The 15,028-nt window shown below is 38.3% G+C and overlaps 1 protein-coding gene across 7 annotated transcripts in view; it reads right to left on the bottom strand.

The window, feature by feature from the left end:
* Positions 1-14,078, bottom strand: part of ZDHHC13 (zinc finger DHHC-type palmitoyltransferase 13) — a 42,122-nt gene extending 28,044 nt beyond the window's left edge. For 2 of the 7 annotated variants that reach the window (XM_036325635.1, XM_036325638.1), the window contains exons 1-6: positions 13,934-14,040; positions 13,046-13,116; positions 6,557-6,702; positions 3,155-3,277; positions 1,793-1,870; positions 434-578 (exon numbers count right to left, since the gene is read on the bottom strand). In XM_036325635.1, the coding sequence (XP_036181528.1) occupies positions 434-578; positions 1,793-1,870; positions 3,155-3,277; positions 6,557-6,702; positions 13,046-13,075 (522 nt within the window). In that variant the 5' untranslated portion in view covers positions 13,076-13,116; positions 13,934-14,040. Of the gene's footprint in view, positions 1-433; positions 579-1,792; positions 1,871-3,154; positions 3,278-6,556; positions 6,703-13,045; positions 13,117-13,933 lie in introns of all 7 variants that reach the window. The other 5 variants (XR_004970451.1, XM_036325636.1, XM_036325637.1 and 2 more) reach the window with 5 other exon arrangements.
* Positions 14,079-15,028: the final 950 nt, after the last annotated feature.

The raw sequence follows: 15,028 nt of genomic DNA, 5'->3' as shown, positions 1-15,028 counted from the left end.
AGTCATTTTTCATGGAATTACTTTAGAGAACAATAAGAAGCACACATTCAAATTGGTCTCCCATTTAGACTCAAACAATGAAAGCAATGATGGGTTAATTCAGTGATCTGATTACCATTTCTACATTCAGCCAGAAGAAAAATATAGGCTTTGAAGTCATGTTTTTGAAAATCTCTGCAAGAATCATAAGGAAAACTATTACTGGCTTACAAGCTTAAAAACATCTATTATATGTTACTGAGCTAAATGACCTGTCCTTTTTGCTCCAATGAAGCTAGAAAAGAATATTCAACAGCTAGACCTACTGAGGCTAATATTTGAATATCTGGATATTTTTCACTTATACTTTAAACATGAGAACAGACTACTAATCATCTTCTCAATCTCTTCAAATTTATAATAGCTATAGTATAAGATATGTTTCAAGATATACCTGTCCCTTTGAGATGAGATAGGCTATAATGGGCATGTGTTGAAATAATACTGCCAGGTGGATGCTGCTGAATCCTTCTCCATCGATGAGGGTGGGGTCTGCACCATACTGCAGTAATAATATGACCATGGGTAAATGTCCTTGTCTGTAAATAAAGAATAAAAAGTATACTGTATTTCTGTAGCAAAAAATAAAAATAAAAAATTCAGGGAGAAATTGATATCCCTGAGACATGAGAGATTTTAGTTAGATATAAAAAGTATTTCCTAACAATAAGGTTTTTAAAACTCTGGAGATTTTCTAAATGTCCTTTACTTAGGTGTTCCACACTTAGAACTATCTGGACAGTCCTTCCTGAGGGCAGGTAATAACCTTAATAACCTCCCAATCTACCTTAAACCTTATGTTGCTACCATGTATAAATAATAATATTACATGACTAATGCTAAAAATGTAAACTTTAAAACCAGTTAGACTTCACTGTTGCTACTTTAAAATAATCATGAGCCAGATACCCTGCAATATAACATTCAGACTGCTGGTATACTATAATATTATTCTTAGGAACTAGATATTTTTACACCTGAATATGGATCATTTTCCACATGAAGCTTACATGTGGATGAGTTCACCCTAGATTCTTCAAATTTATTGGCTATGGAGAAAAGATTCAGTACCTTGCTTTAAATGAACAATTATTCACTTTAGTTTCAGGTTCATGTCAACCCCATCAACCATACAGAATGGAGTTAAGATGAAAAATTAAGAAATTGTTAGGTATTTAGACAGGCCTATTAACTTCAGCTTCAGATAGCTAATATTTACCAGAGAAAAAAAATTGATTTATAGTTCACTAAACTACCACTTTTAACCATGTGATCAAGTACAAAATGTATGTATTTTGATTACATAAAAGAAAGTATAAGACACACATTTGAGTTTGACCATCACATTGGAGGCCCAAGTTAAACACAAAAAAACATCTGTCTTTGGAAACTCCTTAAAGCTACATTTGTTTTTTGTTTGTTTGTTTGTTTAATGAAGGGGGGAGGAAAGAAAGCCCTTCAAATGGTCTCTAACTGCAGTTTCCAATATGATGGCTAATAGCTACATGAGGCTATTTGATTTCATATTAGTTAAAATTAAATAAAATAAATTTTAAATTAAATTTAAAATTCAATTCCTTAGTTACATTAGCCCCATTTCATATTTCACATATGGCTAGTGGCTACCATAATGGATAGCACAGAAGAGAATCCCAGAAAATTCTAGTGGAAAATGCTGATCATTAATGTTCAGAAAATAAACTTAAGTCACTTGACTTTGAATAGCAATGTCAGTGTACAAAAAAACCTTTACCTGATGGCCCAGTGAAGAGGAGTTGAATTTAAATCTCCACCCAACTGATCTACCACAGCACCTTTTGAAATATAAAACCTGTTAAAAACAGACATAGATAAACAGATTTAAAACTTAAAATTCATATTGAGAAAGAAAACTTTATTCTTAGTAATAAATGTATTGGAAAACAGAAATTATAAGAACCCTCCCTAAAACCTCACAGATCAACAGAAGTCTGAAAGATTCACACAACAGCATCAAACAGAACCCTAGTGAAATATTCATAGCATATAAGTAATTACTCCTGGTGTCATGAGTATTCATTATTACTTACATACTGAGCATGTGATAACTATTCTGCATATTCTAATTACCACAACACTCTTAAAGGTTTATATGTAAAAGGTTCAGGATCACACAGATATGCTACTTAAATTGAAAGAAAAAGTGAAATTATATCCCTTTAAACAGCTTAAGATTAGAATTACTATCTGGGAATGAATTTTAAAAATAGCAAAAAATAATTCAAAATCCTTTTAGAAAAGTTAGACATTCTGAATGTTTTGCTTTCTATTTGGAGACACAGATATGATACATTGAATAAGTGAATCTGTAAGGCAAAGAGACATTTTCTTCTGTGGTTTACAGGAATTAGTCTCATTATCTCAAAGTTGAGCTTCGCATATCATTATCAAACAACACATCAGTTTATTTTCACAGAAGAGGGGTTTATCTGTATGTGTATTTTAAACTTTAGTATAGTTTTATTTTCTTAAATCTCCAAAATTTAATATATATAATACAAATTACATGTAATTCACATACATACATATATTTTACATGCTAAGGTATAAAATAAAAAATAATGGTTAGGCAGTATTGCTTTACGAAGAGAAAGTATTTTCTACAATGCAATACATGCCTACTTAAAAATGTATTGCACATTTAGCTTTTAAAAAAGGTTAAATTATTCCCCTATTCATCCATTCCCCCTGGCATTATTAAGCAATGTAAAATATTTCAATGTTTCTTCTATACTACCTGAATGAAACTTTCTATTCTATCCTGAGAGAGTTTATCTTACACTTTTTCTTTTAAAAACAATGTTCAATTACATTGCCTGAACTTTATCTTTATAATGGGCCCTGTGGCTTTGTCTTCAATTTTCCTTTCTGAGCCAGTGACAACCCTGGACTGGATGATCTCCACGGTCCTTTTCAACGCTCGGATAACTGATGTGTGTGGCACAGTTTCAGATATTCATTTACAATAAAGGACTATGGATGCTTCAACATTAAAAGTTGCACTTGAAGAAAACACAAATGAAGGAGAGGTCTAGAATTATAAATACACAATTAATACACATATATCCCATCTTACTTTACAAGATCCAGTCTGTTGTTAATAGCAGCCCAATGAAGAAGCGACACATTTTCTTTGTCTGGTTGCCTGACATCATATCCTGCTTCTACTAATTCTTTACATCGTTCAAAAATCCCGTATCTCAAATAAGAAAAAAAAGGACATAATTGATACCATTAAAATAATTTCAAATATCAAAATTTCTTTCTTTTACCAGGTTTTATCTGATCTTTCAGTCAACACAGAAATACATTAACAAAGATACATATCAAGAGGCCATATTGTAAAGCCAAACAACATCCATTTGGAGTTGAACTTGATTTTCTTAAATAAACTTTAACATTCACATTTTCCCTCCTTCAATAAGTTTCATTAGATTCTCCACTATATGCCAGGAATGTATGGTGCTGATTCCTGACTATAATCTCAATTCTTGAATCAAAAAACCAAGCCCATGCAATGACCTCCCAATTAAGGAGAGAGACTAAAATTTGGGATGGGATAAATTCAACAATAAAATGTAAACATAGCATAAGGTATGTATGGCAAAGGAAGAAATTAGACATTCTGAAGGAGATGAACCATGGTTTATGAACTATGTTTTGTAGGCTGAAGGGAGGGCATTTCAGGCAGAGGGAACAGCATGTACAACAATCAGAGATGTGAGACTGCACAGATGTTCAGAGAAATATAAGCAATTTAACACTGAGGAAGGATAAAGCATATGGAAGAGAACGGTAAAATATGAGGATAGAATGGAGAGACAAAGACTGCCTGGGCCTTCTATGCCATGCTTTGAAGTTCGTAATTCATCTATTGTTCAAAGGGAAACTACTGCAAGCTTTAAAGAGGAACGCTCTAAGACTCTGAGTTTTAAGGAAGATCGCATTAGTGGCAGTATGGAAACTAATTTGCAGAGGGTGAAGCAGAGACTGAAAGACCAGTTTAGAGGCTCTTGCAATAAATACAGGTGATGAGAGCCTAAAGAGAGGGATGGACCTGAGGAATGTTTAAGAGAGTTATTTAATTGATTGACTATAAGAATGAGAAACAGGAGAGAAGTATATATTTTAAGACCATAATAACTTTTACAATAATTCATTAGCAATATTTCTTTTAACAAAAAATATTAAGTCCCAACAGACCACATTTAGCATGATGTAAAATTAAATCATTTCTCCCTCACCAAAATGTGTGTGTGTCCCTATCTATCTGTCTTTATGGCATTTTTAAGATAGAGATAACTATCTTACAATGCTAAATGAAAATATTAATAAAAGTAAATTGTTGATGATACATACATTTTCATCTTTTAAATGTCAACTTTAACATAAGGGAAAAAATAGTCCCTTTACATGAGAAATATAAGAGTACACACTAGTGAGGATTTTCGTGGTTTAGAAAACACAAACACACACATAGACGCACACACACACACGCACGCTTTTGTTTTTTGTGGGGGTTTTTTTGCCTTCCCACATCTATCTAAAGATCTTCCCACAATGACTTAAGAAGGTCTAAGACCTCAAAGGAAAGTTTAGGAATGATATAAAATGTGAGATTATTTAAATATATATATTTTTATTTCAGAGAGTAAGGGCAAGATAGAAACATCAATGATATGAGAAAATCATTGACTGAGGTTGAGCCCGCAACCCAGGCATGTGCCCTGACCAGAAATCAAACGGTGACTTCCTGGATCATAGGTCGGTGTTCAACCACTGAGCCACACTGGCAGGGTTAAAATGTAAGTTTTTAATTTCCTGTGTGCATAGCCTAATTTTTCACATTTATCTTATAGAAATTTACCAGTAGCAGAGAAACATTTAAATGTTTCCATTCTAATTAAAGCTAATATTTATCTTAAGAACATTCTCATCTTCATATAAATATAATAATATAAACAATATCAAATAATATTCATGTAAAGTAGTGGTTCCCAGGGCCTCGAGAATTCATATAAATTAATATTTAGAATATCCAAATAACTGTCAATTATTTTTTAACATAAATTATATACAGTGGGGCCTTGATTTACGAGTGTCCAGACTAACGAGTTTTTCGAGATACGAGCCATCTCTCGGCCGATTTTTTGCTTTGAGTTGCGAGCTAAAATTCGGGTTACGAGCCAGCTTCAGATACCCCACCGCTAGTTGGCGCAGCGAACGTCACAGTGAACGCCACAACATCAGCCCAGCATCACGTGTCTCACTCGTTCACTTTAAGATTTGACATACAAGTAATTTGAGTTATGAGCTCCGTCACGAAACGAATTAAACTCGTAAGTCAAGGCCCCACTGTATGAGTCTACATTAAGGCCAAACAGGCTAATTAATCACCAAACATCCTTGCTTTTGACAACAATTATATCAAGTTAGTGTGGCAACATTAGTTCTTTTCATGCTGATTAGAAGCTCTGATAGTCAGATTTATATTTGATTATTAAGAAAATGTATTAAAAATCAATGTAGCTTGATGGACAAAATATTTCAAAATATATTCAATGGCAAGAGATGGGTGGATGTTAATAATCAATGAGATTTACGAGGATAAACATGCTGGAAATGATTTAATACCCATATCTAGAGATCTTAAGGATCTCCTTTCAAAACATAATTTCATTTTTGGTGCACGCAAAACAACCCACTATATGTTTCAAGTGGTCAGGAAGCCTAATTCTACTTTACTGACTTTCTTCTAGCACACAATAGGTACACAGAAAGTACTCAATAAATAAATGTTTAAAATATCCATAAAGGTGTGAGCTGGTATTTTTCCATCCCACCTATATATTTTGGTTGTAGTACATTTTAAAAGACTCAGATTTGTGTTTCAGACTCAGAGTCTAGTTCAGTGATGGCGAACCTTTTGAGCTCGGCGTGTCAGCATTTTGAAAAACCCTAACTTAACTCTGGTGCCATGTCACATATAGAAATTTTTTGATATTTGCAACCATAGTAAAACAAAGATGTATATTTTTGATATTTATTTTATATATTTAAATGCCATTTAACAAAGAAAAGTCAACCAAAATAATGAGTTCGCATGCATGCGTGTCATAGGTTCGCCATCACTGGTCTAGTTTTAGTGTCACTTAAAATGATTCATTCATTCAAGCCAGAAGACAATAAAAGCATTTACTGGGCACCTAATACAAGGCAGGAACTGTGTGCAAAAGCATGGGGCTACAAAGATGAAAAAAAAACATGCTTTTGCTAAGAAGCTGCTCACAATCTAATGGGACAGACTGGTAATAAACAGCTAAGGTGCACTGCGTTAAGTGGTCTGATGCTGCTATAACAAACATACTAGCAATGGAGTAGGAAGTGAGCTGGGTATACACTGGATGCCATGAACTGCACATACATTATTATACTTGAACAGAACATAAAGGTAAAACAAAGAACTGGGAAGACTTACTGAGTAGCTTTTACAATGTCACAGTTACTAGAGTCCTCTATAAGAGGAAGAGCTTCTCTTGCCTTGGCAAGTTCTTTGTTTTCATGTGCACAGACTCCATGTCGACCAAATCCTGGAGGGTGGGGGCCATGGCTGTGATTCCTGCACTGGAGAGTAGGAGTAATTTGACAAAGCACAGGAAGAGAATTAATGTCACATTCAATTACATAATGAAGAATTTGCTACTGTCACCAATATCTATGTTATTAAATTTAAAATATTTTGAGTCTTAGAGTTGAATACAAGGGAAGATTTTCATCTTCATTCTCTTCACGAGGATTAGATGCTTAATATTAGAAAATTCCAAAGTATATGTATGTTTTGTCATAAGACAAAGCAAAGGCACACAAATAGATCTTAATACTTATAGTAGGTGGAAGGTCATGGCTATTGACATTACAAATAGGAAGGTCGCCATGCCTGTTTTGGGAGTTGTGGCAGATACACACTAAAGAGATCCCTAATGAATCAAGTTCTTGAACATGTATAGCTTGAGTCCCACAAGAAGAGGGGGAGATATTTTAAAATATTTGACTAAACAATAGCCAAAAATCTGCCAAATTTAGTGAAAAACTACAAACCCACAGCTCCTAGAAGCTCAAAAAAAAAAAAAAATCAAGCAGAATAAACCTCAAATTCTCATACCAAGGTATATCATAATCAAATCACTAAATAAATAAAGACATAATCTTAAGAGCAACCTAAGGAAAAAGACACATTATGTTCAAAAACAAAGATAAGAATGAATTCAGACTTCTCATCAGTAAGTGCAAGCCAGAAGACAAAAAAAAAGCACAATAGTTTTGAAGAGCTGAAGGAAAATACTGTAAGCCTGGAAACACCAGCAAAAATATTCTGCAAAACAGGGATGAAATGTACACTTTTTCAGACAAAAGTTAAGAAAATTGCCATTTTTTAACTGAGCTATTTGTTTTCTTAAAAAGTTTTGAGAGTTCTTTATATTATATATTCTAGACAAAAGTCCTCTGTTAGATATGTGATTTGCAAATAATCCAATCTTACATTACCAGAGATACTATTATTTAATTTGGGGTATCCTTTGTCATTGTGTATACAGGCAGTCCTCAGGTTACGTATGTCGTTTCGTGGTTATGTCACCATCTCCCATTTATTTATAAAAAAAGAAAAGTTCCATCATTTCGACGTATGTACATATGTGCTTTATGTTTTTTATTATTTATTTACCACAAATAAAGGTCAGGAATTGTTATCTTTCTTTTAAATTTTTTTTACTGTTTCACTTCATTACTGCTGTATACGTGCTCCATGTGAGTGACGTAGGTGCTTATGTAGGTGGGTTCCGACTTACAGAGAAAATCACCTTACGTCGCACCATAGGAACGGATCTCCGACATAACCAGAGGACCTACTGTGTACTCTAACATATCTACCATTATACAGTATATATACATATATGCTTTTGTCATTTTCTTAATATTTATTTTTTAAAAACAATGGGATCGCATTCATCAACTTGCTTGTCTCACTTAACCATGTACTATGTATAGCTATGCTGGTCAGTAATAGTTGAATATTATTCAACTGTATAGATCTAGCATCATTTATTCAACCACTTCCCTATTGTTAGTTCTGTAGGTTGATTTCAGTCTTCACTTCTACAAATAATCCTATAATTAACATCCAGTACATTCCTGCCAATCTGATGGCTAAAATATGACACCTGTTTTTCATTTGTGTGCCCCTCATAGCTAATCGGAGTTTTGGTAGTTTGTTTGTTATGTTGACTAGCTCTCATAATTTCTCTTTGGTGGACTGCCTTTTCACAGTCTACTGTTTTTCTAGTAGACTGTGTATCTTTTTCCATTTGTATGTTAGGAAGATTAACCCTTTGTTTATATACAGATTTTTCATCACAGAAAATTGACTCATTCTAAAGATACAAATTTGTTTCCTCTAATAATGTCTTAAAGCATTAAGGACATCAGCTTCATTTTTCATGTAGGAACTTAGGGAGGATTACACATGTCAATGTAAAGAACATGGGCAATTAAGAGCATTTATTTACTTATTCAACAATTAATTATTGTGTACTTATGATGTACACGGCCCCCACCTTCTGAAGCCATGGGTATTTATCCTCCAGGAATTTAAGTCTAATAGTGCAGGTAAATCAGAGACATATGGAAGGCAATATGTGATTAAATGGCAAAAATGGGTGATAAAAACTAGAGAACAGCATTTTGCTTGGGGGGGAGGGGAGGGACCCTAAATCCAGATCAGAGTAAAACCTAAAAATGATTATATAAACTCAAAGCCTGCTTTCAGTCAATGGTCTCCAAAGTGAGGCAAGTGTACACAAGGCTGTATATGCACTGACCCATTAGATAATGGGAAAAATGTTAAAGTTTCTATTCTATTACAATGCCTTTGATTTTTATTTTTAAGAGAAAGATGCAAAATTTTATAAATTTGGCCTCTTTAAGCTTTACTGATTTGAGCACTAAGTTGCCCTCCCAAAATGAGCAAGTGAGTTAAACTATAAAGAGGCCATGAATTAAGATAATAACAGCATAAGTACACACAAACAAGAGTACTGCAGAGCTGACACTTCTCTTCAGAGCAGGTAATCTTCATTAGTCACACAAAGTAAAAACAAAGACAATCTAAACAAAATGCCAGCTTCCCTCCAAAAATATTCAAAATTACCAAAAAGGGTGATTTGAAGCAAATTTATATTTACTATCCTTAATTTAAAACCTTACCATGTGTATATGTTGACCTATTAATGAATGAATATAGTTTAGAAATATATTGTCAAATCTTACAATAACATGCTCCATGACAATATGAATTTGGTGACTGACCCCTGTCCCAAGCCCCCATGTACATCAAATAGAGGGGTACTGAACTGTTTAAGTCTCAGACAACCATATAACAGAGAATCATCCCCATCGCATAGGGGTTAGAGTTATCCATTGCCAACAAGTGATGATAAATTGCAGTCAGCGCCTGGATGATCTGTACTGTGCAGCTGGATCCCTGAGCTCCCAGCCAGCTTGCAGTGCAAGCTCCATTCATCACTCCATTCAGCTCAAAATTAGTGATATTTTACAAAAATGAAAATTTTGGATCCTACTTTTCACATTAGTGTTTTATTCTAGGGGTACAAGTTCAAAATTGTTTTACTGATAGCAGTGCATGATCAAAAAAGTTTAGAAACGACAGCTCTAAGTTATCTCCTTTGCTCTAGATTTGCTCCTTCCCAAAATTTTCCACAAGAGCTACAGGTGAGAAAGGAGATGACCTGCTTTGGGGGAGGTTAACTAACGAGAGGCAGTCCCATAAAGATGTTTAAGGAAAACAACCATATATACCCATCACAAAGATTAAAGCAGTTTATTTATGTCATGATACGAAATCCTTCTTAGAGATTACTCTCTAGTTATCAAAAAATTATTTTTATGGTATTCTCTAGTTGTTTCATTTTTACTACATTGAAAATGCAAACTCCTTGAGAACAAGGTCAAAGTCTCAGATTTCATGTTGGCTTGTATGATGGTGGCTAATTACCCCATTTTTGGCTTCAGCTTCTACATTTGTAAAATGGAAGGAGCAGGTCATATAGCTATAAAGTTCTTTCCAACTCTATGTTGTATGGTAAGAGGAACTGTTACAAGAGTCATTAATGACATGTGCACTGGTAAAGACTTCACCACACAAACAAACATCCTTTTGCAGTGGAAGCTTAACTGCTACATGGCTACCTACAATATTAAGGTAACAGAACAGATGAAGCAAATTCTCAGGAAGCCAGCAAATTACTGAGTATTCATTAATCATTCATTCAGGGAAATATAAAGAACACCTACTACCTACCAATCACAGTACTAAGGAACAGGTAACTAGGTAATCGAGTAAGACACAATTCCTACTACAATCCATTCATTCATTCATCAGATATTAACTGAATGCCTAGTATGTGCCAGGTACTGTTCTAGATGCAGGATATGGCAGTGAACACAACAGACAAGATTTACAAAAAGGAGCGTAGCTAGCTGACTACTCTCCTTCATGGGGATAACAAGATATTATGAAAATCACATCTGTGGTGATTTTTATAGCAAAGCCCCCAACTTCTTTGATACTTCTCCATCAGGAGGAGAGGTTCCATGTCCTTCCTCACAGAGGTAGCTCAGTGACACTCCACTACTAAATTCTCAGAAGTGATTCCCAGGCCTTAGAAACCGGCAGCTTCCTCCTGTCTCCTGAGATGCTCACTCTTGGAACCCAGCCACCATGCTGTGCAGAGGCCCAGCCACACGTAGGTGACCCTGCTGAAAGTCAGCATCAACTGCCAGACATGTGAGTGAAGACAACACCAGCCCTCGGTGCTGAGTCATCCCAGTTCACGAGTCTTTCTAGCAGAGGCCCCAGATACGGTGCAGCAGAAACAAACCATTCCTGCTATGCCATGTCCAAATTCCTGACAGAGTCCATGAGCGTGGCAATAGCTGGTTTACACCACTATGGTTTAGGGTGACTTGTTACACAGCAATAGGTCACAGGAACATCTTTAAGATATAAGGGATCATATGATATTTCCATGAGATATCACGAATCAAATCATTTTACTAAATAGTAAATAAATACATTTAAAGTTACAATAGGCATTAATTTTAGAGAAACCCAAAATCTACAGAACCGTATGCAAACTCTGATGAGGGTCACTGTTCTGCAAGATTATCAAATAAAATAAAAAGAGAGATCTGACTGATAACCTTTAAAATTTCTCAAGACATTAACAGAAGTACCAAGAATTCAGTTTCCAAGTTCATTCACTGGACAATTATTTACAGAGTACCCACTAGCGCTAGGTACACAGCAGTGAACACAACAGATAAACATCTCTGTCCTCAAAGCCCTTAATTCAGTGGAGGGAGAGAGACAACAAACAAGACAAGTAAGTATGTTAAATGGTATTAAATGCTGAGAAGAGATAAAAGCAAGGAAGGTAACTAGGGAATGTTGCTGGTAGTGGTGATACTGGGGAGGGCTTGCCACACGGAGGTGACATTTGTGTCAAGACCTTAATGAGGTGTGGAAATAAGCCATGCGGGTATGAGGAAAGAGTATTCCAGATAGAGCAAATAGTAAGTACCAAGGCCTTGAGGCCAGTATGGCCGGGGTTAATTGAGCAAGCAAGAAAGTAATAAAAAATGAGGTCAGAGAGGAAACTGGGAGCCTGATGGTACAGGCCTAGCTTGGAGATACTGGGGGTTCAGTTCCAGACCCCTGCAATAAAGTGAGTATCTCAATAAAGAGAGTCACACACATTTTTTGGTTTCCCAGTGCCTATAAAAGTTATGTTCACACTATAGTGTAATCTATTAAGTGTGCAATGGCATTACGTCTACAAAAACAATGTGCATACCTTAATTTAAAAACTCCTTATTGCTAACAAAGGCTAACCACCATCTGAGACTTCAACAGGTCATAATCTTTTTGCTGGTGAAGGGCCTTACCTTCAATTTGTAAAAAAGCAGTATCTGCGAAGCACAACGAAGCAAAGCGCAATAAAACAAGGTATGCAAATTGTACTGGCAAATTCTGCCCCAAAAAAAACATCAGTTCTCAAGGTGGAACCAGAACCAAATTCAACAAGAGCAGGAGTGTTTTTGTCTGTATTGTTCTGATGTATCTCTGCACCTGTAACAGTACCTAACTCCCAGTAGAACAAATGAAGTCTTGGCTCTGTTGCTTAGCGGCTATTAGACTTTTCACAGATGACGTCCATATTTTAAGCCTCAGGCCTAATCTCTAAAACTAGAATCATGATCCCTCCCCACCTCACAGCGTCACAGTGAAGGTCAAGAATGGGGGAATATTTTGCAAACTGTAAAGTACCATATGTAGGTAAGATCTTTACACAACTATGGAAACACTTAGTAGCAATTATTATTAACAACAATGATATCTCTACCTTGCCCCATTAATTTCAACCTCTGAATCACTCTCTCCTTCCATCTCTCACGGAACTGGGGCAGGGCTGCCTTCCCTTCAGCAAGAGGGAGTGGACTTTTAGCCCTTTAAAGGCTTTTGTAAATGGGTGGCAGTAATTAAGATATGATGGTTACTCCTCTCACCTTTTCCTTGAAACTCTGGGGGGGGGGGGGGGGGTTAGACATAGCTCCCATGTGAAAATTCTACACTCTTTTGGAAAATCCAGTCTGCATGCGAACCTTTTTTATTTTTGCCTGTCAAAATCCAAGAACACCTACTAAGAACGCCTTGACAACTCCCCACGTCTTATTCCTCACGTAAAGCTACATCAGACTGTTGGAAGAAGGAAGGGGCAGGGGGAGCATGAGAAACGCTCTCTAGATTGGACTTCTTTGAAAGGCCAAGTAATCCAATCAACCAACACTGCTTGAACCCTGCTGACAACAGAAAATCCACTGCCTAACTCACTCCAACTGGAGACAGCGTCAGTGTTCTCATCTGTATCTAGAGATTGCCATCTTCTCAAGGATGCGTCCATTCTGGGATAAAATAATGCATTTAAAGGCACTTGGCACATGCTCAACACTCACTAAAAGTTGGCTGAATCTGGGTACGCTTCATTTATTCAACATATTGTGACCAGCTACAATATGCATTGGGAAAGGGCCATTTTCCTTTTTTTTTTTTTTTTTTTCAAAAAAGGACAAAAAATCTTGTTCTCTTGGAGCGAACGTGTACCTCCTGTAACGCCCCCCAGCGGCCCGTTCTGTTCTCTGGAACCACATCTGGCTGCTGGTAGTGCCTCCACATTAGAGAGTCCTCTGGTTCTGCAGGCAGCTATCCCGCACCTCCCCTCCCAGCCCCTTTCTCCAGCCTGAATGAGCAGCCCGGTCTCTTCCAAGGAGTAAGCAGGGGTGTGGGAACCAGAGCTGCAGCAGGGCTGGGTGGTGCGAAGGCGGGTGCCCCGGCGCCTCTGCCAAAAGGGAAATCAACAGAACCGCACTGACTCCGGCCCAAGGTCAAGACCGGCGGGTCCAACTCAGGTGTGTCACCTGACACCTCTCCCAGGAACAGCCACCCTCTCCTCCCAGGCCCCACAGCGGCCCCGGCCAGGCACCGGGGGAGTACCGGTCCCCGGGGGTGCTGTGGCCCGAGCGAGGAGGCTGGAGGCTTGGCGAAGGCACTCAACCCTCTGTCCTGGCCTCCTCCTCCCGGTCTCCTCGGAGAAACGCCAGCATCGTCCTCGGGGTTTCCAGGCCCCGCGGGGAGCTTCCTCAACCCACGCCCTCGCCTCCCCGCAGCCGCCGCGCCGCGCCTCGCCGGGCCCCCGGGTCAGCCATCCCTGGCCGCACTCACCTGCGAGCCTAGGCCCGGCCCCTCCATCGCCCCAGTGACCGTAGGGACGCCGCGAAGTGGCGGATGCAACCCGCTGGCCAGCGCGCCGCGAGCCTCCCGTATCCCACTTCCTGCTCGCGGCCCCGCCTCCGCCGCAGCCCTCGCTCACGCCTGTCCCCGTCAGTCGGCCTGGGGAAAGCCAATCCCTGCTCTCCTCTCGCCTGGGGGCGGGACTTTCCTGCCACCGGGAAGGCGAGTGGGGAACCGGGAGCTGGAGGCCCCGCCCCCAGTCCACGGTGAAGTTCCAGCCCCAGGTCAAGACCGCATTCGGAACTTGAATCCCAGCTCCCGCACAGCCCGAGTCCCCGCCCCGCCTGCCCCGTCCGGTAAAGCCCGCTGCCCCCGTCCCCCGCCAATGCCTGAATCTAGTAAGGAATCAACAAATGTTAACTGAAAACATTTGCCACTCTCTACTTCTGCGACCTTCGGCAAGTCGCTCCCACCATCTGGGGTTCTGTTTTCTTTATTCAACACAGAAAATAGATGAATTCCACAGCTCAGGCTACAGGAGGATTGGGCAAGAGGCCGCCACCTGCACTCCCCACGCCTCTTTAATGTCTGCACTGAAGGAGCTGGCATCTAAGATCTGTTCAGCTCAAAGGACAGCTATGAAGATAGGCTAAACCTTGGTCCCTGACTTTGGGGAGCTCCAGTGGTGCAGTGGGGCTCTCCCACTCAGTCCCCAGAAAACCGGAGCTTTTCTAGCCGGGCACTAACACAATCGTTGTCATTATTCTCTGAAATATCTGTTGCTAGGCTAAACTAGATTAAGACCTTTAGGAGTTAAATTGGGGAAAAAACTGAACGTGTTATGATTCTTTTATTCTATAAAAGCAATACTAAATCACAATATAAATGTCTAGAAATCTAATGAAGTGCTGGTTTTTCCCATGATAAATACTATAATAAATAAAATTGTTAAAATGTGTTATTGTTTTTATTATAACACCCCTGCCTATTGGGCACACCAACCATGAGTTGTCCCAAAAGCCCATCATCATGCCCTTTTAGGGTGGGAACCATTGGTACCCATCTCTGAATTCCCAGGGCCCATCA

Source organism: Myotis myotis, unplaced genomic scaffold, assembly GCF_014108235.1.
Source record: "Myotis myotis isolate mMyoMyo1 unplaced genomic scaffold, mMyoMyo1.p scaffold_m19_p_10, whole genome shotgun sequence".
Taxonomy (NCBI): Eukaryota; Metazoa; Chordata; class Mammalia; order Chiroptera; family Vespertilionidae; genus Myotis; species Myotis myotis.
This window is presented reverse-complemented; position numbering and strand designations above follow the sequence as displayed.